This window comes from Microchirus variegatus (assembly GCF_963457635.1).
Source record: "Microchirus variegatus genome assembly, chromosome: 10".
Lineage (NCBI taxonomy): Eukaryota > Metazoa > Chordata > Actinopteri > Pleuronectiformes > Soleidae > Microchirus > Microchirus variegatus.
The window spans coordinates 18,500,017-18,527,829 of record NC_139811.1 but is presented as its reverse complement, the minus strand read 5'-3'; the positions used below and the strand labels follow the sequence as shown (position 1 = coordinate 18,527,829).

Sequence of the window (27,813 nt, the reverse complement as noted above, 5' to 3'; positions counted from 1 at the left end):
TATTCTACATGACTTATATATTATTATAAGCGGGCTATATATTATATATAAGCCATTTTGTTTTTATATTTATATTGTATTATATTTTCATGTTAGCAAATCTTTTATTTTGTGGTCTGAATTTGACCAAACGGTGACGTTTGCATGAGTTACAATAACAATACAATATTGTTTCTAGTCCGAAAAATAATATATTTACATATTTTATTTTGAAAGCGAAAATCGGAAGTGTCGATATTACATTTTAGATAGCTTCACTACAGTCAGTGTGGAAGCGATGCAGGGGACCTGAGGCCGCCAGGGAAATCACCGCATGTCAGGGAATACAGCCAGACTGAGATAATGGCGGAACGCAGTTGGGTAAACCCGGTATCGGAAAAACTGAATTTAATCTTTATGGACGTTGCCGTTTGTGCTTGGAGTCAGTCGGCTCAGATATTATCCCCAGTCACAGGACGTCGGTAGCGCCGTTCCCGGTGTCGTCCTGCCGGCGCGCTAGCGAATCTCAGCTCCACAATCACGGATCTCATTGTTATTTCTGTTCTTTTTAAAAAAAGATAATAATATATACAGCTGTGTGAAAACAAGCCTGTGACAAGCGAATCGGACGCGAGGAATATACCACTGCTTTGCTGTTATTAAAGTAAGTCAGGTATGACCTGCTAGTCCTCCGCTAGGATCAAGCTAGCATCATCTAGAGTCGGATGGAGCCTCAGCGGCGGCTCTCACAGCATCATCCCAGCCCGGGACGCGCTGCAGCCGCAGCAGCGGAATGCTAACGACGAACGGGGAAGAAGCGGGGACATGTTGTCTTTACACCGCCGCCGGCGGTCTTATCATTGAGGTGCTCAACTTGTACACTCTTACATGTCTAATGTGATGAATACGCCCAGGTTGCAGCATGTATGTGGCTGGCCGTGTCTGCCTCCACCCCTGCGGGTGACACACGTACAGATACCGGCGGCTCAGAGCAAACACAGCCGGAGCGGTCACACCGTCGCCGGGTAGCGCCGAGAGACTCCTCGCTACTAGCGCCGAACCAGGCGGCTAACAGCACAGTAGGAAAGACCCCGAAGAAACGGCAACACCAATGGTGTCCCATAAGGTTTTAGTCGCAATCATCCTACTTAATGTGTACATCGGGGTACAGTCCGCGTTTTACTTATTCGGCGGCGTTATTTTAACCGTCCTGTTTGCTATGGCATTTTTGAATGGACCCAGGCTGCTGGACTGGACGAGTTCACCTCCACATCTTCAGTTCAACAAATACGTCCTGACGGGATACCGGCCCATCTCCTCCGTGCAGGACTGCATCAGAAGCCTGTTCTACCTGCACAACGAGCTGGGGAACATTTACACTCATGGTGAGTAAAAAAAATAATAGAAAAATCACAGGGAATTAAAAATCAGTTTCGTGAGCAGGTGACATTTGTATATCTGGTTACACCACGTCAGGTGCTTTGCAGCTGCAGAGAGAGGACAAACTGACTCTGCTGCACTGAAGCCTGGAAATCCTGCAAAGCTTCAGTGAAGTCACCAAACACCAGACCATCTCACTTTTCCTCTCAGCTAAGGGCCAAATACATCCTTTAAAGAAGTACTTCAAGGAATCTGCTCATGTATTTCCTCCAGAGTTATGTACATATACACTTATAAGGAAGGGTGGGTAAAAAATATCAATTTGGTGATGTATCGTGCGATACGATAATCGATACGCCAGGGCAAATATCGATATTTTAATGATCAAATTGAGTCGCTGAATGAAGTAAACACTCCCACTTCTAGATGTGTCCTCGCGGTGGCTGAAGAAGAGGGAGCTTACTGCGGGATAATGGCAGAGAAAGCTAAGTTAAGACATGCTCCCGTCCACGTTCAATACACAGCCTTTATGCACTTTGTTCTCTGTGTCGTGAACACAAAGAATAATCCTGCACTTTTACTTTTTTCACGTTAACTTTTTGTTTTTTTTCACTTCGACAGACATCGCGATGCATCACTATATGATTTTCTTGCAATATATATCGATTATCGCAGAAATTATCATCATGATATTATTGGCATCGCGGACCATGTATCGTGTATCGCGAGGTGCGCTGTGATTCCCACCTCTACACACCAGCCACTTCTTTAGGTACTTTGTGTACCTAATAAAGTGTGTAGTCTTCTGCTGCTGTAGGCCATCTGCTTCAAGAGTCAACATGTTCTGCTTCCAGAGATAGTTTACATACCTAAGATGTAGGGCTTGGCAGTAATTCACGTCTATTATATACGGTGATATATTCCTAAATACAACAAACATGTGACATCTTCTCGCTTGATTTACAACGTTAGAACATTTTCCTGAGGAGAACGTCTCGGAAACCAATTTCAGGTCTTCTTCAAGAGCACATGATGTCAATATTGTAAGTTATGTTCCCATTTAGGACACCATAGGTGGTTGTTTGTCTCTATACGTGTCCATGTGATGGACTGGTGATCTGTCCAGGGTGTACCCCACCTTTCGCCCTATATCAGTTGGGATTGGCACCAGCGCCCCTCATGTAGAGGATAAAGCGTTAGAAGATGAGTGAGTGAGTGATGTTCCCATTTAGAGGAAAATAGGCAATAAAGTAGGCACGTATGAGTGGACACAGACAGTTTCTCAAATACTCAGACCAGGCCGTCTGACACCAACAACAATGCCACATTCAAAGCCAACACATCGACAGATGGATTCTTAGCTTAATCTGTGTATTTTATTTTGCGAAACAAAACACAAAATCACAGTTTCCCACAGCTTGATAACATTTCTTCAGATGCTGTGAATGTAACGCAAAGGTTTTCAGTTTTCACTGATATCTGACGCAAGAAACACAGCACGTAATCACACATTTTTGTCTAAATGATCGCTTTAAAAAAAAAACTGTGAAAACAAACAGAGTATTAATTAACCAGTCATACACTATAGTGGTTATCTGAACAATCATCTCAGCCCAGTAACATAGTTTAAACTCAGGGATAAAACTGATACGAACACACTTAAAATAGCTGTGTCACAGTTAATAGTGTTTCCTGTTTCACCTGGCTGGTACAAACGCCTTGACATTGGGAAAGGCAGAGTGAGCAGAAAAAAAAAGTAGAGCAGGAGAGTGGGATATATATGTCGCTGAGAGATAAATGATCGTAACAGCTGTATGTGGATCAAATTTCACAGTCTGGTTTTTGCCCGTGTAGCAGTGAGCAGTGAGCACCCCCCCCTCCCTCCTTACTGTACAGAGGACTTTTAAGTCCTTCCTTTTAGCTTTGAAGCTGATGAAGAAGACACTTGTGCACAGATGTGTGATTTACCTGGCCGGAATTCATATAATTCACTGTGTAAAATCCAAGAAATTAATTCCTGGAGATTCCTTGTGAGAGAATCTGAACAAGAACATTGGAGTACAGTAGCAGAGTTTGAGAAGGTACATTTTTACGGTCTACCTCAACAGCATATTTATGCCTGGATTAGCGAAGAATATCAAGTTCTGGCTTATCTCAAAACTGGCACAGGACGGCAACTCCTCAGTGTAGACATAAAACATTCTGAATCTAGAACATTTGAAAGCTTTACGTCTGCATTAGAGCTGTAACAATGCATTGATTATTAATCCATTACTAAATCAACAACTATTCAAAACTCAGTGAATTATGTTTAAGTGTTGTTGTTTTTTTGTTTTTTCTTAAATAATTAAAACAAACTGTCTGATTTTTCAGCTTCTTGAATGTGGATATGTTGTGGTTTATTTGCTCCGTGTATGAAAGAAATCATTAAAAGTGATTCATTTTTGGTTTGTGGACAAAAAGAGACACAGTACACCGTCACTGCTGCTCACTTTTGTGTGGCGTGAAACACAAACGTCCACAGGCAACACAATGTCCTGAGCGAGACAATCCGTCAAAATAAACATGACACCTTCATTTGCTTTTGTCTAATGTTGGAGTTTCCGAGCTGAGGGTCATGTATGTGTGTTACCTCAGGCCTTTTCTCTTGTCACTCACAGGGTGCGCATGTGTGTTTTTTATTTTGTTCTTATTGAAAACATGTATGTAGTACTTATAGACAGAGGTCAACAGATATGGGATTATCTGTGGCTGATTATATATGTCTGTCTGATTGATTAATTAATAACTTTATCGATTTATCCGCATCTTAAATTTGAGATAAAAAAGAGTTGAGTTTCTTTACTTCCTATAATGGAGAATAATTTTGGTTCGTGGACAAAGTGAGACGTTTGAGAACATCATCTATGTAAGGTTCAGGGAACATGATCAACATTTTTCTGCTTTTCCTGACATTTTAAACTAAAACTGATTAACATAATAACACGTGGTACACAACATTGGTTGACTTAAACAAACATTTATTGAACAATACTTAAGGTCTGTCACTACAAATAAATACACTGCCGTGCACTTAATAATTCGGCACCAATATTCGTCATATCAGCATTGGCCAGTTTACATTATAAGAGATGCTGCTGACCTTAAAACAAAGATACGTGAAAGATAAAATAACATTTCAGTTATATTGACATTTTGGAAAACTTTACTTACTGTAGAAAACTTTTGGGAGTTTATTTGTTTAAGTTTTTATTTAACTTTATAAGACATACTGCTGAGCCTGGGAGCTTCCTGCACTTTTTGTTTGAATTTTAAAACAAAGATGTCTATTGTCTAAGATTGAAAAATGTTTCAAATCTGAAAAGCTGTTTAATAAACATATGCTTAAAGGCATTTATACTTTAAAGTTAAGTGTTGGTGTTTGTATTATTCAAAATTTTGAAGCCAATATTTTTACTTTTATTGCAAATGAATATCGGCTCCAAATATCGGTTATCGGCCTCCTTGACTACTAATAATCTGTATCGGCCCTGAAAAAAAACATGTCGATCTATCTCTAACTCGGACCCTAATAAATAATCACAAAAAACTACGAGTGACTTGTGTGATGTGGTCATTGTCAGTGGTGAATTGACCAAACACATGGAATAAATGCGTTTATTCTGTCTTCACCCTGCAGGCATTCCGCTGCTCTGCTTCCTGGTGCTGCTGCCGCTCAACATCCCCTGGTCTCAGATCAGCGTCACGTGGCTGGGCGTGGTGCACTTTCTGGCGTGCCTGTCGCCGCAGCTGGGCTCCGTGCTCTACCACCTCTTCATGAACCACGAGGGCGGCGAGCCCGTCTACCACACCCTGCTCAAGCTCGACGTGTGTGGAATCTGCATGATCAACACGCTGGGTGAGTGAGTCAGTTCTCCTCTGAACAGAGGCTGATTCGTGGTCAGCTGGCCCTTCCGTTATTGCCCCGTCTGTTTTACTTTATGGGTGGAATTTTGCTTCATTGATCATTAATGATTTACCCTGGATGTATTTTTGCTTAGAGGTGTACCTGTATTGATTTGAGTGCATGCTTTGGCCAGTGCAAGCAGCGATCCAAGTTCTGAAATTATTATTGATCCCTGCACGCTGCCTGTATTACCTTAATATAAGTGAGTATGACAAGTGCATTATTTTACATTTATATAACTCCTAACTCCTACTGCGTGTACTTTGAGCAAACTTCTAGACGGGCCTACTATTAATTTTAGGATGTAAGACTGGAAAGCTGGTACTTCAGCACTGCACTGCACATTAATCCTATAGAATCAGTATGAATGTAAAATGGCTTGTCAAGTGTGAATAAACAATGAACCTTGTGTGGGCCACATGAATAATTCTTATTCCCACATTTAACCACACGTCTTGCTGTCAGTATTGGCCAATTTCAAAAAGCACAGGCTGCAAGATATTTTTAATACGGAAGATTCTTCTGGCAGGGAGAATTAACAATGAACTTTATTTTGATTCTGCATTTAGTTCCTGATTAAAGGTCTAGAGTGTAACATGTGGGAGGGTTTATTTGCTAGAAATGGAATATTCTACCCAGAGGTATGTTGATGATGAATGATCACTGGATTCAAAAATTAGAATGAGACTTTTATATACTTCAAGCAATATGGAGTCTGCCATCCTGTGCTGCCAAGAGTCTGCAGCAGCCAGACCATGTTTTTATGGTTTGAAGCCAAAGCTTATTCCACAATTGAAGAACAACATTAGAGATTATTTTGTAGTCCATTAATCTGTGGATTATTTTCTCAATGAATCGTTTGGTCCATAAAATGTCAGATAATCATTTAAAAAATGGTTGATCGGTGTTTGTCAAACCTGGAAATGTGTACACCAAGGGTGTTAAACTCTGGCCCGCAGGCCAAATTTGGCCCACGAAACCATACTAAATGATTACTCAGGCCGGTATACAGCGTCCGCGCAGACCGCGAGTGCACGAACTATGGCTCTGTTGACAGCAGTCATAGTGTCCCTATGCTACTACTGGCACCGTGCCACCCCTCCCAAAAATGACAGGTGGGAGGCTGAATGTATGTTTATATACGTAAAAGACAGACCTGTTTGTCTTGTATGTGAAGCCAATGTGGCTATAACCAAGGAGTACAACATTAGAGAGAGGCCACTATGATACAAAACATCACAACAAGTACAGTTGAAAAGATGAAAAGAAGTTTGGTTTCACAACAGACTATGTTCAAAAAAGCCACATCACAAAGTGAGGCTACTGTAAAGGCTAGTTTTATTGTGGCAGCAGAGATCACAAAATCAGCCCGACCCTTCAATGAGGTGAATGAATGTCAATGTTGGCCCACGACTTTGTCCAAGTTTTACATTTTGGCCCACTGCTTATTTGAGTTTGACACCAATGGTGTACACAAACTAAAATGATTCTGTTTTAATGATTTCTTTGTTATGTGGAGCAAAGAAATGCAGAAAATATTCACTTTTAAGAAGCTAAAACAATCAAAAGTCGTGGTTTAATAATGAAAAAAGCTTCAAACCAGTTAATCAAATATCAAAATAGTTGATGATTCATTTAGTAATCAATTACTTGATTGTTTCAGCTCTTGACAACATCCTTTCTGGTAAGTTAAGGCCACCGTAGTTCCCTGACATGCTCGTGAAAGGGAGCAGAGAAGTTTGGTTCATTGTTACAATCTGCAGTTTCACATTTTTACACATCGTTGACCGACCATCTTTGGACCACATTGCTGTTTTGGCTCTTGTTTTTTTTCTTTTTCCCTCTAATGTTTAATGACAACAATACAAAAATGCTTCAGTCGAAACAAAAAAAAACAAGAGTTTAATGTCGATTATTAGAACAGTAATCGGTTATGGTTGGACCCGTCACCATGGAGACATGTGTAAACTATTATCCCATTTGTCCGTTTTCAATAAAAAGATTCAGGTTCAGACAGTTGAACATCTGTGTTTTGGTTAATGTCAGGCTTTGTGTTGCTGTCGACTGTCGTCCCGCGTCCCTGCGCTAACGTCACTGTGTGATTTCTTTCTTTCTCAGGGGCTCTGCCCATTGTCTACAGCACTCTGCTGTGCTACCCATTCATCCGCACCGTTGCTCTGGTCGTCTACATCCTGCTGTCCTCCCACGCCATCTACTGCGCCGTGACGGCGCGGAGCAGCGTTCGCCGGCTGCGCTCCTTCGCCTGGCAGGCCCTTTTCCGCTTCTCCTTCTTCCTGCTCCGCTGGGCGGGCGTGGGCGGCGGCAGCCCCACCTCTCTACGCAACTTCATCACAATGGATGTACTGGCTGTGCTGGGCGGGGTCATCAACATCATGCGCATCCCAGAACGCTTCCGCCCGGGTCTCTTTGACTACTGGTGCAACAGCCACCAGATCATGCATGTTCTAGTGGTGGGCTCCATCCTTTACTTACACTGGGGTGTGCTGGATGACCTGCTGTGGATCAATAGCTACAATTGTCCCTCTAACTGACCCCGCCTGCAGCCCCCACCCCTGACACAAGGAGCACTGGGATGTAACAGTGAAGGACTTCATGGGGGAGGGGGTTGTTTTCTGGAGATGGGGAAGCAGGGGAAATCAGGGGAGGAGGTGATGCGGCGAGGTGAGAAGATGACGTGTGCATGTGTTCTCGTACACTCAAACTCAGAATGTTCATATCTCCGTCCATTTCTGCGTTGTCTGGGAACGCAGGCAGATGTATGTCAAGTAACGCGCACAAGCATTTACACTCACTTATCACAGACATGAACACACACACTAACTATTTTAAGATGTGCTTAATGAGGATTAAACCCTCAAGTCTTTGACAAATGCTCAAGTACAAAGTTACTGCTAATTTCTACTTGAGCGTTAGCTGATGTCATGGATTATGACAGTTTGCAGTGGAACGATATCATGTGCTGAAGTCCCTTCAGATGTCACTGTTGCTACCTATGCAACACATTCATACACAACAAACGCACTCCCTCACACCTATATTTTTATACGACATGGACAAAGTGCAAGTGCTGCACAGAGCGTTCGTAGAGTTTTGTCCATCTGTGCTAGTTGTACTGACTCGTTTGTCCTCTCTCCCTCTGTTGTTTTTGAGCGTAACGATGAGACGCAGACGTGTGGCAGAGGGGTTCATTCCTCCTGAATGTTGGCTGTGAGTTGACTCACTCTGGGTGTCTTGTGCCACACTTTAAGAATCAGTCGACAGTCAGTGTTATCAGCTTTGTTTGCAGCCTGAACTTGAGGCGTTTATCGTCAGGAAAGTGAATTGCACATGTTTACAAAGCGGCGTTGTTGCTGGGCGTTACTGTTGGCCAAACTATTCATGTATATTTATGACGGCCCTTGAGCTGAAAGGAGGCTTTTCAACACAATTTTTTATCTTATTTGTTTTATTCTCCCTCTAATGTACGTTTTTAAAGATAAGAAAGATAACAGTTGTTTTTAACACTGGGTTGGTACTTTGTGTACATGGCATCGTAACGTAGACACTTAACACTTGCCAACTCGTAACTGTAAGTTGTTTTTACACTGTAAAATTACTATTGGAATGTTACGCACAGAATACATTGTTTAAGGAACACACTGTTGCTTTTTCCGTTAGCTCCTTGAAAAGCGTTGTTTCTGTGCAACATCGCTGGCTGACGGATCAAAGTAGAGGTCAGAAATGAACTGCTGTGCAAAGCTTTTACGGTTAGTCTCTGCTTTTTAAGTGAGAAAATTGGTCACATGTTAATATTGTCTAAAATAACTTCCCCAGAGGATGTTACTGTTCATTTTACCAAAGACGGCTTTAATGAACACACTCTACTTTATTTGGATGACATCAAAAATATTGATGGTTTACATTATTTATTATTCTTATTCTTATTGCCACTTAATACTTTGTTGTTGTGTGAATATGCACTGCTTTTGCGCTGCAGCTGGATTTATGTTATTGCACTATTTATCAGGCCAACCAGAGGATACAGACGCTCATTATGTCCCTAACTGAGCAGGAATGAACCCCTTCACCGCGTTGCCGCGTGTAAGTAACCGCACTTCTTTTTGTTTTTGAATGGTAACGATCATTTTTGGCTCCTCCGCTGTTTTGTTTCAGTTGCTGCTCTAGAGTAAAAGGAAACGTCGCTCTCTTCCTTTATGCACAAAAATGTCAAAGCCTGATTTTTATTTTCAGTCCTTAGGAAAGAAACAGTCCTTGTTTTTCATGCCAACAGTCGCAGCCGCCCGCTGACTCGTTGCCAGTCACCTGCACTCGATCTCGCCAAATGAGCAGTGTATGTGAGGCGTGTTCACACAGTGACTCATAAAGGAGAAGAGGGATTTCCCAGTTCGTTATCGCGTACATTATCGTCATCAGTTTCCACCGTCACTGCCCCACCCTTGGCCTTGAACCTGTACGTCTCCTCTCTTGAATATTTACCGACGACGACCGTGGTACAATGTAAAAGTTAATGTTTTATTGGCCACTGAATGAAACTGACACAATGCATGAAAGTAGCTGCTAGTGTTACCTGATTCGCTGTAGCCAAACACAGGCCCCATATAGACTGAGTCATGAAACTGAGCCCAGGAAGTAAGGACAGAAGTAGCAGTTGGCCACCAGGGGGCAACTCCAACGTTTGCCAAAAGAACTCTTGAATGAAATGACCCTCTCACTTTATTTTATAACGTCAGGAAACGTTTTCTTCTGAGGATTCAACAACCTCAAAGTCTAGTTTAAGGTTTTCTTCAATAGCACATGATGTCAAGTTTGTAAATTATTATTGGTCACCAGTAAAGGAAGATGATTGGAGCTGGCGGCAATGTGTCGCTGTCAAACAAACTGCACTGTTCATGCTCATTGTTCTCGGAAAAAAAAGGGCTTTGAATCAAAGTAAATGACAATTTTGAACCATATTTAAAATCCGTATAAATACATGTAAATACATTAAAGTAGATCCAATATACACGCAGTGCAGGAGATAATACCTTTATTCCTTTTTGATACGTATGTTGAGGAAAGACCTTGGATTAGTCGTTAGCTGCTGCTCTCTTTCACAGCCAAAGTGGGACATGAGAGAGGGAAGCAGACGCAGCGCCGTACTGATTAACAGCAGATTAATATCAAAGATGCCTGTTTGCTTAGTTATTTCCATAAGTATGTAAAATTGGTTTGAGTGCTAATGTAGGCTCTTGACATTATGTGACCCCCCCCCCCCCCCACCCCCATCCCCAACTTCGATCATTTAAATGTAAGTGCTATTTTGGACACATGGGTAAGACGTTTGCGGCCATCGCGGGGAGTCTTGGCAGGCGTGTGAATACCTCGTGACTACCACTGGTCTATCTATGCATTATCAGCCGAGGGATACGTAACAGTGAAGTCGGTTTGTGTCTGTTCAAAGCAGCTTTCTGATCCGCTGTAATGGAGGTTGTCACTCCAAACATCCTGGGTCTCACACTTCTCAGGGTGCCATAACAGTAGCCACAACAACAACAACAACAACAACAACAACCGAGGCCTGACCTCTGCTGTGTGACGCATGGCTGCGAGACTTCATTTCACCTCCTCCTGCCCCCATTTTTTGCTGTCTGTTCACGGTGTGACAGTGTAGAGGTAGACCGATGTTCGCTGATACCAAACAATGTTTTTGTTCACAGCCATTTGACAAACGGGCCACTAAGACTAACATGTAATTGAAAAAAAACTGCAGTGCAGACACAAAATGCTAATTGAATTGAATCAGGTAAATGTTTTATTTGCACCACGTTTCCAGAGTATTACGCAAGTGATATTTTTCTCTGATTTTCCTAAATAGTCGATGCAAATGACTAAAAGATGTATGAGGGTGGGAGGCCGTTCAAGCAGAAACTCTCTAAAAACCCACAAGTTCAATGGATGCAAGGATTGTGAAGCTGCTGTCAAATAAGGGGTCCTATGTTCAAATGTAACTTGACCTGTGAAGGTGTTTTTTGATTGAAATAGCGTTTGGTTTAAGTAAATATGACCTCCTAATGCTGCAAATTCAACATGACGAATGACAATTTTCAATTCTTTACAACCTATAGTTATAGTTTGTTCAAAAACATTCAAATTATACTCTAACGACAGAAAATCAGAGAAAAATCAATTTTGCATAATAATTTAGAATGTGGTGTTAGTTAAGCTATTCCATTTATCGTTTTTTAGCAATTTTATCAGATGGAGGGGAAACCCCCCCCCCCCCCCCCCCCCCCAAAAAAAAAAGTGCCATATATAATTTCTACCACAAATTTCCGAGTGAAGCTGATACACAGATTGGAGATGAGAGGATGGGGAGGTTTAAAGGGAGTCTCTGAAACCATGTGACTGCAGTGGAACCTGGCCAGAAAAATTGGTCTTTGTCCTTTTGTCTGTCTGTTAAATAAAAAAAAATGACATGATCTATGAAAACATTGCTAACAAAATTAATTTCTGGTTTTTTTAATATAACACAGGTGCCGGTCAGCCTGTTAACAACCTGTTTATAATGGATTACCTGCACTGTTATATACTGATTATAATGACTACTGTAATTCTGTGGAGCCTAATAATGACACTGGTCTATATGTACAGATAAGGAGACGAGCCCTTCGCTTTAGGATGAAGGGAGTTTTCTGGAGGGTCTGTCTGTTATCGTTTTCAGTCATATCAGCTATTTATTGGCATTCTTGAAATGACAAAGGAGCGAGTGTGGCTCCATCTTGTGGAGCCTCGTGCGCACTGATGCAGGAATTACTGTAGCCATACTGCAGCCAAACGAACCTGACAGACAGCTCGTGGTGCTGTCGCGGCCGGTTTGCAGTTGTTGCTCTGCAGAGTTGTTAATTAATATATATATATATATATATTTCCAGACCATGTATGTACAAATGTGTGTGTGTGTGTGTGTGGGCTCTGCGCGCACACACACACAAGCATGAAATCTGTATGTTGTCCCCCGTTAAACTTTCTCCCGTTGCACAGACGGGGGTGCCGATCGCATCCTCAAGAGTGCCTCATCGTCCAGTCTGTGTGCACGAACACAGACACACACACACAGTTTGTCCCCTTTTTTCTAGATCTGTCCAACATTAGTGTCCTGTGTAACAGACAGGCTCTCACACTCCTCCAGCAACGATTGTGCAATAAACTGAAGTCTATATTTTTAAAAATAACTGCCTACAGTACGTTTATTTCTTTCGTTTTTTGTTTTTGTTTACCTTGTTGAAGTCTTTTGTGTTGTTATTAGGTAGTCATGTTGTCATTAACCTTGTTCTTTCTCTCCCTAGTTGACTTTCCTTCCTTTCCTGTCTCTGTGTCCTCGTCTTGCAGGATACTATTTTCTTCTGTCTCTACCTCATCGCCATCTTGTCCCATCTGTCCCCCACCTCTCCTCTGTCCCCCATTTTTCCTTTCACCCCAACCGGTCGAGGCAGATGACTGAACATCTTTGAGTCTGGTTCTGTCAGAGATTTCTTCTTCTTCTGTTGAAAGGGAGTTTTTTTTCTCTCCACCGAGGCCGAGTGCTTGCTCATTGTGTGAACTGTTGGGTTTCTCTGCTCTCCGAGATGTTGTTTAATCTGTGATGGTGACCTTGACCTTGGTGCCAACAAATAAATTGTATTATTATTATTATTATTATTGTTGTAGTTGAAGCTAAGACAATGTTGCCAGATTTACCACCTGATTCTTTCTAGTAGCAGCTTGTGATCATTTTTGGCTACAGTGTCTTTTACCAGCTGGGTGGATTTACCACTAAAGAGTTCATTATTTAGCCAACTCATGATCCTTATTCATTCCTCTCTGTGTATTAATTTGAATTCTTGTTTCAGGTGTTTGTGTTTATCTGGCCCTGTGATGGACTGGTGACTTGTCAGCTGGGATTGGCACCAGCTCCGCCCCCCGCCGCGACCATCATGTGGAGGATAAAGAGGTAGAAGATGGATGGATAGATCAATACAGTATGTTTTACTATGTCACATTACAAATTAAAATTGGCCCAGATAGATATTTATTACCATGGTTACTCTGTAGCAGTCTAGTCTGTTGGCGTTGTGTCAGGTGAAAGCACCATATTCTGTACTCACTCACTCAGTACAGACGTATGTTCAAGGCTGAACGTCCTTGCAGTGACATTGACAGTCTCACTAAGTGAAATGGACACAACCTGACATCAGCACTAAACCAGGCTCGGGCAAGCTTTTAGTTAGAATTGAATTGAAGGTCTTCATTATAATTTGGTTTGCATGCACCAGTGTCCACAAGAGTTGCATTTGGAGAACTGATGGTCCTTCATGACATTGCTGAAGGAACAAATGAAATCATTTGTAGGAGGAAAGGACATGAGCTTGTAACGTGGGTTGCTGGTTCAAATCCTGTGGTGGCGTGTCCCTGAGCAAGGCACTCAATCCCCTATTGTGTGGGGGATAGAGCAAGTGCTGCCCACTGCTCCTGGGCCTGGTTTGTGTGTAATAAGGATGGGTTAAATGTAGAGGTCAAATTCACTATCACTAATTAGTGCGTGTGCAAAAATAACTAATTCAACTTTGGTCTCTTGTAGAAAGTAAACCTTCTCCCTGATGGCAGAGGATGAAATTCTGCATGAAGCTTCCTCACCACTTTCAGCCATCTATATATGAAAGCATCTCTAACTGTAGACCCTCGTTTTTCTTCTCCTCTGTACAAGACAAAGGTAGCAATAAGGCTTTTTAGGTTTCGGTCACGTTCTGCATTTCAAACAGCTACAGCTGCAGCTGCTGTGTTGAGGTGACGCACCACGAGCTGCGTGACTGTGGACTCAGCAATTCAACATGTTTCCTTAGTGTCTGACGGCGAGTCATTTTTATGAATATGATGCATTTCTTGCATAAAGCACCTTTAATCAGCAATGTCTCCCCCGTCATGCTGCATTAATGGCTGAATGAATCTCATGCTTTTGGAGCCGTTTTACACGACCGTTCAAAGGTTTGGGGTCAAATGTCTTTATTTTTGAAGGAAAAGCACTTTTTCCAAAGAATATACAATTAAATGAATCAGAAATACACTCTATACATTGTTCAAGTGGTAAGCGACTATTATTGCTGCAAACATCTGGTTTTTAATGGAATATGTACATAGGTGAATAGAGGCCCATTTTCAGTGTTCTAATGGTACATTGTGTTTGCCAATCGCGTTAAAAGGCAATCGGATGATTAGAAAACCCTTGTGCAATGATGTTAGCACAGCTGAAAACAGTTTTGTTTGGTTCTGGTTCTTTGACAACAGCAAAGTTTGAAGGGAAAAATTATTATTTTGAATATAAATCATTATTTCTGATTTTGTCAATGTCTTGACTATATTTTCTATTCTTTTTGCAACTCTTTTGATGAATAAAAGTGTGACTTTTAATGGAAAACACAAACAAATTGTAGAGGTGACCCCAAACTTTTGAACGGTAATTCACATTTTCTACCACAGTCTGCGTTTGTTCACACTCATCTCGATGTTTGATAATCTCTCACAGCAGATCTCACGCCGTCATCCTCGATCTGTCGGCGTTCTGCAATTTTTTTATTTTTTTTAAACCCCAAATGTGACAGGAGGACACCTCCCACTTCCACCTTCATTTGAAACTCTCACTTCCTCCATGCCGCTTTATGTCATATACTTTAACCTACAGCGTCTCCTCCGCGTCCTCACTCTGGTGGCAGGATTTTCGGTGTGCACCGCTGGATCTCCTTGAACTGAATTGGCCCCTCTGCACACACACACCTCTCAGGTAGGCTTGCAGTTTCTCTTGCAGCACATTTACATCTGCATAACTTATCTGAAGAATAGAAATATTTGATGTATTCCAGCGCCACTGATTGTGTTTATCAGATTCTGATATTTATGATCCAAAAGGTGCAGTTTGTCCACTTTCAAATTAGGGAATTTACCCATTGGAGGTTATTTCCATCCTGAAACACACACACACAGAGGAAGTGAGAGGATGAGTTTATTTACATGCATTTTGGCTCCAGATAAAATTAGAGGATTATTAAATTAGTTGCAGAGCAGCCTCAGAGGTCTTGTGATGCACATGCAGCAGAAGAACTGTTGAAGGCTTCTGATTCGGAGTTGAGGCGCGGCTGCACCTTTCAGGAAGTTAAAAATCTACAAATGGAGGTAAAGCAAACATTTTCAGCGTTTGACTGGCAGTGCTTTTGTCAGGCGATGCACAGGTCGATTCAAAGGCCTTCACCTCTTGTGATTTGTTCAGGTTTCGTCTCCTGCTTTGGTGAGAAATGCGTTTATTGTGCAGGGTTTTTGATGAGAAATGTATTGAAATGTATTTATTTTTAAGGGGTTTTTAACCGGTGATAACGTGAGCGTGTGAATGAGACACCAGAAATGAGACAAAGGTTAGTGGTTTTGTTGCACACTCTCAAGGACGTGGTGTAACTGCCACTTTAGGCAATTTCACAAACTTTTGAAAGGACACAGCGTGTGCGTTACAAATTTTAGATGAATTAACGTCGCTCGTCATGTGTCGTCTTTGTTCTGCAGACTTGGAAATGTTTCCTTCAACGTGCACAGTTGTTTCAGTGGCACACACAAGCCCAAATTTAAGAGATGGGTCAGGTTAGAGTAGCAGTTACAGACAGACGAGAGGAAGCAGTTGTGAAAGCTTAAACTTCCTCTTTGTTTTTTTTACTGTCGTGCCTTTGGACTGTGTTGTCATATCCACATGAAATCAAAAGGCATCGAGTAATGATGAATTAAAACGTATGCTGGACAGATCTTTTCATTTTCAGACTCCTCATCATATTGATTGCTCTGGTTCCTCAGTTCACCATGTCCAGGAAGGTTGTGAGGTCCAGCAAGTTCCGTCACGTCTTTGGTCAGGGTGTGAAAGCTGACCAATGCTACGATGACATCCGCATCTCCCAGATGACCTGGGACAGCTGCTTCTGCTCCGTGAACCCCAAGTTTGTGGCCATGATCGTGGACGCCAGTGGCGGAGGAGCCTTCATGGTTCTGCCACTGAACAAGGTGGGACGACAGGAAACGCCCTGCTTACACTGACACAAAGACGAGAGACACGTGTCTGCTGCGTGGCTCTCTGTGACCATTTTTGACCAATCTTCTGATGCAGGTTGCTGTGTTTCAATTACATTTTTTTCCCCACACCATACCAAAACTAAAATTTGAATACTGCCAGTCACCATCACACACTGAGCTAAATAAGGAAGTTTGACGGCGGCATTGACTCTTTGTACACGTCACACGCTCTGCTCTTGAGAAGTTTTCTCCATATTAGGAGTTTGTTGTCGGCTCAGTCAGGGCAGGATGTGGCCTCAACCCACTTATTCTGCGTTCTCTTGTGAAGTTTGACAGGTGCTTTGCAACTTCTTTATTGCATTTTTATGTGCCTGAAAATGTAGACAAGGACACAGCTCATCACACCTTATATATGGTCATCTAAACATCTGAGTTTGTCATATGATGATTCTGAGACTTCCTTGTGATCATCTACATGTCCCAGAGAGGCCTTGGAAAAGTCTTTTACTTACAGAAACCATGCAAACTTCTTGTTGAGATAATAAATATTTGTTTTCTTTGAAGTAAATGTCTTTTTATTCTGGGTCTGGGTCATATTTATATACATATACTCCTTGAAAGTGGTGTACTTTTGCACGATGCCTGCTAATAACCCAGCAGAAGTATTATAGTCAGTAGTCATTGGAGGATCCGGGGTAAAATTGTAGAAATCTACAGTAAAAACATGGAAAGTCATATTTTCTTAAGAAAAAATATTGGTGCTATCAAGCTTTTCATTGCTAATGATATGTATTGTATGTATTTTAATGAAACTAATGTGATTGAAACAGAACTACAGGGCTTTTTCACATCAGGAAGATGCAGCATTTGAGTAAATGTCCTGATGTCTGGCTTTGTCAGCGAGCAGAAGAACTGAAGAAATTTTGTCTTCTTGAACTTCTCCCAGTTCCTAGACATAAGTAGTTGTAGCAACTCAGTCCTGTACTGTGGCGCTACTGGCTGCCAGTTGATTGCTGGTAGGTTTTGTTTTTGCGTGCACTCGGGTATAAATCACGACCAGATTCTTCCTTAGTGTCTGAAATGACATCAGCGATTTATTTTCTGCAATGTCCACTTGTTTTTCCATTTTCAAATTTACAAATCAAAATGAAACGAGCACAGTAGAAAACAGTTTGCCCCTTTCAATCAGCAACACCTGAGCCAAATGACCGTTGACCTCAAATAACCCAGCATGACCCCAGGCCGAATAGGCAGAATGTCAGAAATTAAATACAACCCCCTAGTGGTTGGGGGAAAAACTCATCCACCTTCAACCATCCACAGTTGTGTTTTCATATGCAGTTCCTTTGCTTTATCTACACAGCTGTCATTCATTAGACCTTGTTTTGTGTGTGATATATATATGTGTTTGGCTGATTTTTGTGTCCAACATTTGTCTCACTCTCTGCAGACGGGACGCATTGACATGTCTTACCCCACTGTGTGCGGCCACACAGGTCCCGTCCTGGACATTGAGTTTTGTCCGCACAATGACAACATCATTGCCAGCAGCTCTGAGGACTGCAGTGTCATGGTAAACCATCCATCCATCCATCCATCCATACGTCCATACATACAACCTTTAAATACACTGGAGAAAATCATTGAGGGGTGACCTTTATTTACAATCATATCGAGTACAAACCTTTATATCACAATAATTTGGCAGAAAAGGTAAATATTACCATAGATTACCAAAGATTACCATTATTTAAAACAGTTTTATTTCTATAAAGTCTAAAGGGAGGATTTTTATTTAATTGAACATGGTATATTGGTGTTATAATGTGAATTATAACTTGTGTCTAAATATTAACTGCTTTGTTGGTGAACAGATCTGGGAGATTCCAGACGGCGGACTGATCACCTCTCTCTCAGATCCCGTCGTGAAGCTGGAAGGTCACTCCAAACGTGTTGGCATCCTGAGCTGGCACCCAACGGCCCACAATGTGCTGATGAGTGCAGGTATTCTCCACATGTCACATCATCACATCACCCTCAATCGACCGGTTTACAGGGGGCCCCTGTGTATCCTGTGTATTAGAGAAACCAAGAGTGGGATGGATGTACAGAAAAGCTCACAGACGTTTTCTTGAATGAGACACAAACCCCTGCAGCACAGGAAGTTATACTATATTTTAATTCACAGCAGCAGGTGGACAAATCAGGTTGTTTAACCATGTTAAAACATGTAAAAATAACCCTTAATTATATTATTATCAACTGAAACATGCAAATGATGACACAACAAACCTCAGCACTAACAATAATAATTTTATTTTTTTAATAAGATATTTACATTGACAATACATTTTATTCAATTATCTGTATGTGGTAAGTTATATTATTTATATTTCTACCCATATGTCTACCTAAACCTAAGCACTGTTAACAGCGCTTTGTCAAGACTTTTGAAAAATATACATATTTATTAGATTTTATTATTCTTTTTGAGGACTGTATGACAGTGGTGTCAAACTCGTGGCCCGGAGGCCACATGCGGCCCTTACATTGATTTCATGTGGCCCACCACTTGAATGTTTGTTTTTTTGATATTTACATATTAATTATTTATTATTTATTTGCCATCATAATAATGAATAATGTCTTTGCGTATCAAAACACACACCTTTTACTTAAAAATTATGTCAAATATTGTTACAAATGTTGTTGTCACGATGGAATAATGTGACATCGCCCATTCTGACTCAACAGTTGTTATTCCTAACACAGTTGGGCTTTTCTTCACTTGACTGCCTCCTACTGACCAGACTTGTACCTCATGTGGCCCCCAGGTCATTTGAGTTTGAGACCCCTGGTGCATGAGACCTTTTCTCAGCTCCCTACAGTGACCTGAAGTCCTTTTGGTTTTCACACGCTGCCCCCACAACGTGAATCCCTTCACCCTCGTCTCCTCTTATTCCCTGATGATCGACTGTTGTTGTTGTTGTGTCCGCGCAGGCTGCGACAACGTGGTCATCCTGTGGAACGTGGCTCGTGGGGAGGAAGTGGTGAGGATCGACAGCGTTCACGCTGACCTCATCTACAGCGCCTGCTGGAACAGGGACGGCTCCAAGATCCTCACCACCTGCAAAGACAAGACCATGCGGGTGCTGGACCCTCGCAAAGGCACTGTCCTCTATGTAGGTGTCCTCATTGTCCTCACTGTAACATCCATGCACACTACCGTTCAAAAGTTTGGTATCACTTATACAATTTTTATTGTGTTTTCCATTAAAACTCACATTTTTATTCATCAAAATGAATAGAAAATATAGTCAAGACATTGACAAGATTAGAAATAATGATTTTTAGTCAAAATAATAATTTGGCCCTTTCGTCAAAGAACCAGCAGAACTGTTTTCAGCTGTGCTAACATAATTGCACAAGGGTTTCCTAATCATACAATAGCCTTCTAACGCGATTAGCAAACACAATGTACCATTAGAACACTGGAAATGGGCCTCTATACACCTATGTACATATTCCATTAAAAACCATACGTTTGCACCTAGAATAGTTGTTTACCACATGAACAATGTGTAGAGTGATTAATTTAATGTTATATTCATTGAAAAAAAGGGCTTTTCCTTCAAAAATCGTAATTCCTTATATTATGTATTATGTATTATGTATTATGTCACTAGTGTCAGATTAGGGCGTCTGAATTGATGTTTACCTGCTGTGTTGATCACACTTATTAACTGGTCAGAGAATAATTTAAAGTTAAGCTATAATCTAATACTCTCAAATTTGAGCATATTGAGATATATTCCATATGTTCATTAATGTCCATTACTACTGTGTCTGCGTCACCTCCCACTCTTCTCTGCCTCACACAACAACAGGAGAAGGAGAAGCCTCACGAGGGCTCCAGGCCTGTCAGGGCGGTGTTTGTGTCCAACGAGAAGATCCTCAGCACGGGCTTCAGTCGCATGAGCGAGAGGCAGGTGGCGCTGTGGGATCCGGTGAGTGTCTACAAACACAGACCTTTCACTCGTTCAGTCACGTCTGTCTCAGGCTCTTGCTGTAGATAATCCACATTTGAGTGCAAACGTCCATGCTCACCTGTTGTTGATAAGATTTTATGAACACGTTTTCGGCTGGAACACTTTAACCTCGTCCATGAGGACAGTGAAGACATGTTCTGACCTGATTTGACACAGTCAGTCACCACAGTTTCAGTCAAACGTTGCTAAACTCTGATTGGTGTTCAGACGTGGCGTCATGTTTTCAGAGCTGCCCACAATCCCAAGAACAAATTATTATTACAGGAAAACACATATTAAACTTCCACCCCCACACTTGTTTTAATGTTATTATGTGTCAGGTGAACTTGTTCTGACTCTTTAGAATCTGTGAACACATTCATAGTGTGTGTGTGTGTGTGTGTGTGTTTGTGCGTGCGTGCGTGCGTGCGTGCGTGCGTGTGTGTGTGTGTTTGTTGCTAAATTCAGGTTTTCCCACTTCACCAGATGACTGTAAAATCAACATTCTAATGTCAATCTTTGAATGTAGACAGACTTAATACTATATTGTGATGCATTCAAGCTCCTTTACTCACTGTGTTTACAACACTACTCTTTCACAACAGCCATATTTCAGCATTCAGGGTGTTGTTGCTCTGCACTGTCTCACATCGAGGTCAATTAAATAAATCCTTACTTACCTGCTTACCTGCAGCCTGCCCATGCAGACTGTTTTCGTCCTTGTTGCTATAGTGAAATTCATAACTTCTATGTATCTGAATCTGTTTTAACAGAAGGACTTCAAAGAGCCGCTGACCCTGCAGGAGCTGGACACCAGCAGCGGCGTCCTTATCCCGTTTTTTGACCCAGACACTGGCGTCGTCTACCTCTGTGGCAAGGTTAACATGAAATGATGAAATGAGTGTGTCTGCCTCACCCACACGGGAAAAAAAACACAAAGCTTGATTTGTCTGTCGCGTCTTCGTCACAGGGCGACAGCAGCATCCGCTACTTTGAGGTGACGGATGAAGCTCCGTTCGTCCATTACCTGTCCATGTTCAGCAGCAAGGAGAGCCAGAAGGGAATGGGATACATGCCCAAGAGAGGCTTGGAGGTCAACAAATGTGAAATTGCCAGGTATTGACCTTAGTGTCCTTACTATGAGATTTAGTGCAGATGTTAAAGCTCACAATCACCAACGCACCAAGTAGTGAATCAAAGACACTAAAAGGGTATTTTGTAAAAACAGACATGAACTGAGCTCCTGCAGTAAGTGACAGAGACATTGTTGTCTTCTCCCGCAGAGGCTCTGTAAAATGTCTCTGTGTCTTGCTTTGTGGTGTGTGAAACTCATATGACAATGGTTGTTTTCCAATTATTAAAAGTTACGATGATTCTGTCTGATATTTGATTGCTTTTTGTCCACGAACCTGAACCTCGCCTGAACAAATATCTCTACCCTCAGATTCTACAAACTCCACGAGAGGAAGTGTGAGCCCGTCGTCATGACGGTGCCACGCAAGGTAACTTTTTTTTTTTTTGTATCAGAGACAGTTTGTGCAGTTTGGGTTCCTTCTAAACTTCTCTCTCTCTCTGCCTGTGCAGTCTGATCTCTTCCAGGAGGATCTGTACCCCGACACCATCGGCCCGGAGCCGTCAGTCGAAGCTGACGAATGGTTCCAGGGAAAGAACGCTGCGCCCATCCTGATATCTTTAAAAGACGGCTTCGCAGCCACCACCAAAGCTAAGGCATTCAAAGTTCACAAGAGCCTCCTGAAGACCACAACTGTGTCTGCTGCGAGTCAACAGGACAACAGTGGGGTGAGACCTTTAAGATGTCACATTCAAACAATTTGGACATAAATTATAGTAAATTCTCACCAGATATAAGAGTAAAATACTACTCACTCATGGATAATTATTAGGGATCGTTTTCATAATGGATTCAAGCACTCTGAAGCACACTCTTAGAAATAAAAGTGCTAAATAGAACCATATAAGGTTCTTCGGCTTGTCCTCATAGGAGAACCTTTTTTGGCTCCAGGTAGAATCCTTTATAAAGGTATAAACCCTTTTGGAGGGTTCCACCAAGAACCCTTTTAAAACCCTTTATTCAGGAAAGGGGTTTTAAAGGGTTCTCTGGATCAAAATGGTTCTTACTGGAACCGTTAGTGTTACCAATAACCCTTGAAAGAAGAAAATGGTTCCAGGTAGAACCTCAGCCCTTGTAGGACCCTTTTGGAACCCTTATTTCTGTGTAGCGATTATTATACTTATGGCTACGATTTGGCTAATAAACCCTTCTACATGTTACATACTAGATCTTTAATTAACAATCATGGGAACTATGAGAACTTCTATTTTATTTACATTTGACTTCCAAGTGCAGAAAAATACTATTTGACTTGAATGTGATTGTGAAGGCAATTGTTATTACTTAACCCACCCACATCCCTCCATCCCGTCATGACTTTGTCTCTGTCCTTTCAGGAGGTTCAGTCCTTGAGGAAGGAGGTGAAGGACCTGAAAGCAGCGATAGACGAGCTGATCGAGCGTGTGAGTGAGCTGGAGAGCAAGCATTAAGGTTCAATTATCAGGGAAAAAATCAAGCGAGAGAGAAGCAGAGGAACAAAGAACGTAACAACAAAGTAAGGGAGAGATTAAGGCAACAGGTGTCGTTAACATTTATTTAGTTTTATTCACTTTTATAAAAAAGAAAATCCCATTATAATATATGCTTTTGGTTTGAAATAAAGTCTTCTGTATTTCAAAATATGTATGTATATATATTTTTTTGGACTTTTCTGTCGTCCAACAAACACAAAAATCCACACGGGACACACCATGTGTATGAGACCAATGTTTAATCATTTGAACTCATCATCACTCAAATGGAGAAGTCAAACAAAAATGAACAATAACAATAATGTATGTTGACGACATGTTGAAGTGCACACAGATTTTTCCCTGAAACCTACTGAGGTGCCTTTGGTTAAAGAGCTTTTTCTGAAAAAGCATCAATAAAAACAAACACCAGAGGACAATGGTTGATCTAAACTGTTTAAAATAATGTGATTTCATTCAATTACAACATGCACATAATCTTGGAAGTTTAATTTTTCTCATGTGTGGTTCATTTGAATTTAATGTCAAAAACTAAGAAAAACAGGGAAAATGCTACAGTTTTCTCCCTCAATATCAGATTACATTGTATATTTTGAAGCACAGACCCAAATAAAACTATTAGCTTTACAAACAGTTCTGTTTGACGTTTGATTTGCAGCCTGTGTAGAGTTTGTCTTCCATTTCCAGATTATAACCCAGCACCAAAGAAGAAAAGAACATCAAAACGGAAACATCACCAGAATAAATGATTATTAAAAACGATTATACAAACTGGAGCCAGTTATGGTCAGAATTCAGTGTATTTACAGACTCATTCTGTTTAAAGGTTGTTCCTTCCCAGTCTTTTACCAACTAAATCGCCCTCCCGTCCCTTCTGTCAAACTCCAGTCCTTTCATAAAGACACTACACGTAGTTTTTGTTGGGTGCAGACGCGTTGCTGTTGCTGTAGTACTTGGCGGTTCCACCTGAGCTGCCAGATTTGGGCCTGCTAAAGCAGCACAGCAGACCTCCGGCCAGAAGGAGCAGGACGCCGGCCGCCCAGCCGATGAAGATGCACGGTCCGAGCTCCCACTTCTGGGTCCCCTGCAGCGGGTTGTTGAACTCCCTCACGACGTTGCTTGCGGACCAGCTGACGGGGATGATCACCAGGAGGCCGCCCAGCATGAGGCCCACGCCAGCCACCAGGCTGATCTTGGGCTTGGCTTCTTCGTTCTCCACGCAGGTGGTGAAGTCGGCCCCGCAGAAGAGGATGAGGATGCTGAGGATGCTGAGCATGCAGCTGATGATGGTCATGGCACGGGAGGCTTGCAGGTCAGAGGGCAACACCAGCAGAGAGTCGTAGTTCTTGCACTGCTGCTGCCCAGTACTCTGCACCACACAGCTCGTCCACAGGCCCTGCTGACTGGTCTGACACACACACACACACAAATCTGTCATTTCATGTGTTATCCATATCCAGTTCAGAAATTCAGATTATAAAACAACTTTGAAATTGATCAATGATTAACATAATACTTTATAGTATGATGTATTGCTTTTCATAGTATTTTGATAAGAAATACTTTTACATTGTTTTACATTAGTAATCTTTGTAAATATAGTGGAATATTCTTTAGTTGAATATTACTTCTTTTGCTTAAAGGTGCATTATGTAATAAAACTAAAGCAACTGGCCATAAAATCCTCCTAACATGTCACAGAGACTCAGGAATAATGTTCATAACAAACTGAACTCACCAACAACAACAGTACAGCCAAAATATTTCCATAAAAAAAATATTTTGCAGACTGCAAATCTTCTTTACATTTTGAAATCATGTTTTGGCATGTGGCGCCACCTACCGCCGTCTACCAATCATTGCAGTCCACGGGTTGCCAGTTACGTCAGAAAGTGAGACCTTGGTATTTTGAATTTGAAGGTAGTAACCGTTTTTGGTCACATTCTTACATATGGCACCTTTAAATAAATGCCTTGGCTATTTCAATAACAATTATTTTTTTCCTATTTTTGATATACATAAATTAATGTAATATAATTGGAACTGGAAAATTGTGAAAAGACTACAATTATCGTCTTTATGAAACAAGTGGCTACACTTTATTATTATTATTGTGGTTGGGGATGATTAGTACAACTGTACAATTTATTTTACTTCTTCACATTTATTACAATTTTGTTTTTCTCAGATTGTTGTAGTCGTCGTTACCTGTGCGGTCACGATGTTGGCGCCTACGAAGGAGGAGGTTTTCCAGCGAGGGAGAGCGCAGCAAACGATGACCCCGATCAGACCGAGGACCCCGAGGGTCACGCACACCACCTGCACTCCAACAGATCCCATCCTGAAAAAGATCACACTATACAATTAGTGTTTGGCGTCTCAAATTTTCCAGTACAGTTTTCACATTTTCTCCCCAGCCAATAATCTGAGGAGGTGGATCTTTATTGCCTCACCCAGAATCAAAACATATGTACTTGTTTGTTTCTGCCGCCCTCGCTCTTTTTTAAAAGACTGCAGGCTTTTACTTGTGAGCGCTCCTAGTGTTCACTCCTCTGTTTATGATTACATTCATTATTCTTTCACCCACACATCTGAAAACATCGGCTCTCACACCGTCATCCATTCTCTCTGAGGATAATATGACTTGGGGCTACATATTTTTAAACAAACTCTTGTCCTGACAGGCCCGGGCCTCCGCAATCTCCACCCAGGACCCACTGAACCACTCCCTCACATCTTCTTTTAAGGAGAAGCTCGGCCTCACTGCTTTATTTTTGGTCTCTTTAGAAATTTCATTCAACTTCATTCTGACAACATTTAAGTTCCAGTAAAAAAACAAAACAAAAAGAAATTTGAGGACAGAAGAAAATAACTGTTTACATGAAAAGTACAGTTTGGTTAGATTTGATCACGTCAGAGAAAAATGAATCAATTAAATAATATCAGATTAACTGTTTTAATCTACTAATTGCAGCTGCTTGGTTTTGAAAGCTTCAGTTTGATATATGAAACTATCACAAACAAAGTTTTTGGAGGGAAAAAAGTTGAGGGGTGAGAAAAGTCAGTTTTTCCTCTTTAAAAAAAAAAGATGGTTAATCAAAATCATATCTCAGATCATCCTTACACTCTCCTTGTCTCCTACAAAACCTATGGGTTTACAAAGAGAAGCCGAAAACCAAGACAACACTAAAACAATTCAAAAAAAGAATGTTAAATTCCAAAAACGAACCTGATGTGATTGAGAGGACTTCAAAATCTGCTGTTTTTTCTGAATATCCTGCACAGTTCTGCTATTTTATCCCCAGTATAATGTATATGCATTCATTTTGCCCGTGACCATAGAGATAAAGATATTCAAATAATCCTCAAACACTCCTTAAATCCTCTGTCATTTTAAAGCTTTTGCAGAAACGCTAACAAGAGAAAAGTGGATTTAGAAAATAAAGGATGCAGCCTACCTTTCACTGTGACAATCAGAGGTGGAGGATTCTTGAGGCTCGTCCTTTCTCGCTGTTTGGGAGTTGTTTTGAAGATGCTGTTTTCTTTTGTACAAGAGCTGTGTGTTAATATGATGGGGTATATGTAGAGGAATGTGAGGTTTAGGGTGGGGCTAAGCTCTCATAGGGGAGGACAGAGGAGGGGAGGACCGCACGACCAGACTGGACTTGTCTTACATGCATGTTTCCCTCTCTTTTTCCATCTTAGTCTTCCATACATAACATGCCTCAGTAGAGAGAACTGTGTTTAGGAGAGTGGAAAAAAAAGGAATGATGCTTTAAATTGAGTATTTTTCTTTGGTAAAAATCAGATTTGATGGATATTGTTGTGATTACACTGATGGTTTTAATTCAGGTGATGATGCAGAGTGAATCACTTTTTTGGTCGTATCCATCACAGGTTGCCAGAAAAAGCAAAATGAGTCATCCTCGTCATCTTTTCCTTCTACAGTGTGTGAGTCTAAAAAAAACACTACCTTTAGGCTCCTTCCTGCACATCCTAGGTCACCCCCCCCCCCCCACACACACACCTACTACGTGTGTCGAAACTGTGGTGACATAAGAAAACCCAGACTGAGTGGGTTTTTGGACTTTGCGTAAGATTACAAGTGGAGTTTCATGGATCATGGGGAAGGGAATAAAATGGAGGACACTCGATGTTGTGAAAGCAGAGCCAATCCAATCCAATCCAGCTTTATTTGTAAAGAATAATGAATAAAACACACAATAAATAAAAAGCTTAATAGCTCACAAGAGGCGATGAAATGCATCTAATACAACTAAAATACATTAAAAGACAAAAACGTGGATACAAACCATAATTAAAGTATATGAAATAAATAAATAAAACAAAAAACAGACTTAACAACTTAAACAGTGTCAAAGGCCAATGAAAAGAGGTGAGTTTTAAGAAGAGATTTAAAAACAGGCGAGGAAGAGGCCTGTCCGATGTGCAGTGGCATCAATCGCTCACACCTTTATTTGACAGATAAAATGACAGATTGATGTGTCACTGACAAACCTAATTGTATCTCGTAGAATACAACGTGATGGCTGCAACACACTCACATATGAGTTTGGACACAAGGTTCCATAAGGTTAGCAGCTTAACTTGTAACAGGTGCTGAGTTGTGGCTCACATTTTGTGCCACAACCTCAGGTTTCTCAGGTGAAATAATTTAGGTGTGTCACCTTTTACAATTCATAATATCATGCTTTAGATTTAGGGAGTGAGACTCTTTTATAAAGGAAAAGGGTGAAAACATGAAAGCTTATGTTGTTTTACATGACAAATAACAAA

General features: G+C 41.3%; 3 protein-coding genes across 3 annotated transcripts; 2 read left to right on the top strand and 1 right to left on the bottom strand.

The window, feature by feature from the left end:
* Positions 1 to 1,090: 1,090 nt before the first annotated feature.
* On the top strand, positions 1,091 to 7,857 carry paqr4a (progestin and adipoQ receptor family member IVa; the record flags this gene model as incomplete). Its single annotated transcript, XM_083896830.1, has 3 exons — positions 1,091 to 1,364; positions 5,039 to 5,257; positions 7,424 to 7,857. 3 exons carry the CDS (start codon positions 1,091 to 1,093, stop codon positions 7,855 to 7,857), a joined length of 927 nt encoding a protein of 308 aa, XP_083752956.1.
* Positions 7,858 to 15,048: 7,191 nt separating this feature from the next.
* Positions 15,049 to 23,573, top strand: coro1a (coronin, actin binding protein, 1A). The gene is made up of 11 exons (XM_083895770.1): positions 15,049 to 15,119; positions 16,172 to 16,375; positions 17,835 to 17,957; positions 18,259 to 18,388; positions 19,385 to 19,566; positions 20,272 to 20,391; positions 21,186 to 21,290; positions 21,383 to 21,528; positions 21,857 to 21,914; positions 21,997 to 22,212; positions 22,882 to 23,573. The coding sequence occupies exons 2-11, from the start codon at positions 16,178 to 16,180 to the stop codon at positions 22,972 to 22,974; spliced, it is 1,371 nt and encodes a 456-aa protein (XP_083751896.1). The 5' UTR covers positions 15,049 to 15,119; positions 16,172 to 16,177; the 3' UTR covers positions 22,975 to 23,573.
* A 347-nt stretch (positions 23,574 to 23,920) lies between these two features.
* Positions 23,921 to 25,365, bottom strand: cldni (claudin i; the record flags this gene model as incomplete). Its single annotated transcript, XM_083896043.1, has 2 exons — positions 25,225 to 25,365; positions 23,921 to 24,424 (listed from the first exon to the last, which is right to left on the bottom strand). Exons 1-2 carry the CDS (start codon positions 25,354 to 25,356, stop codon positions 23,921 to 23,923), a joined length of 636 nt encoding a protein of 211 aa, XP_083752169.1. The 5' UTR covers positions 25,357 to 25,365.
* Positions 25,366 to 27,813: the final 2,448 nt, after the last annotated feature.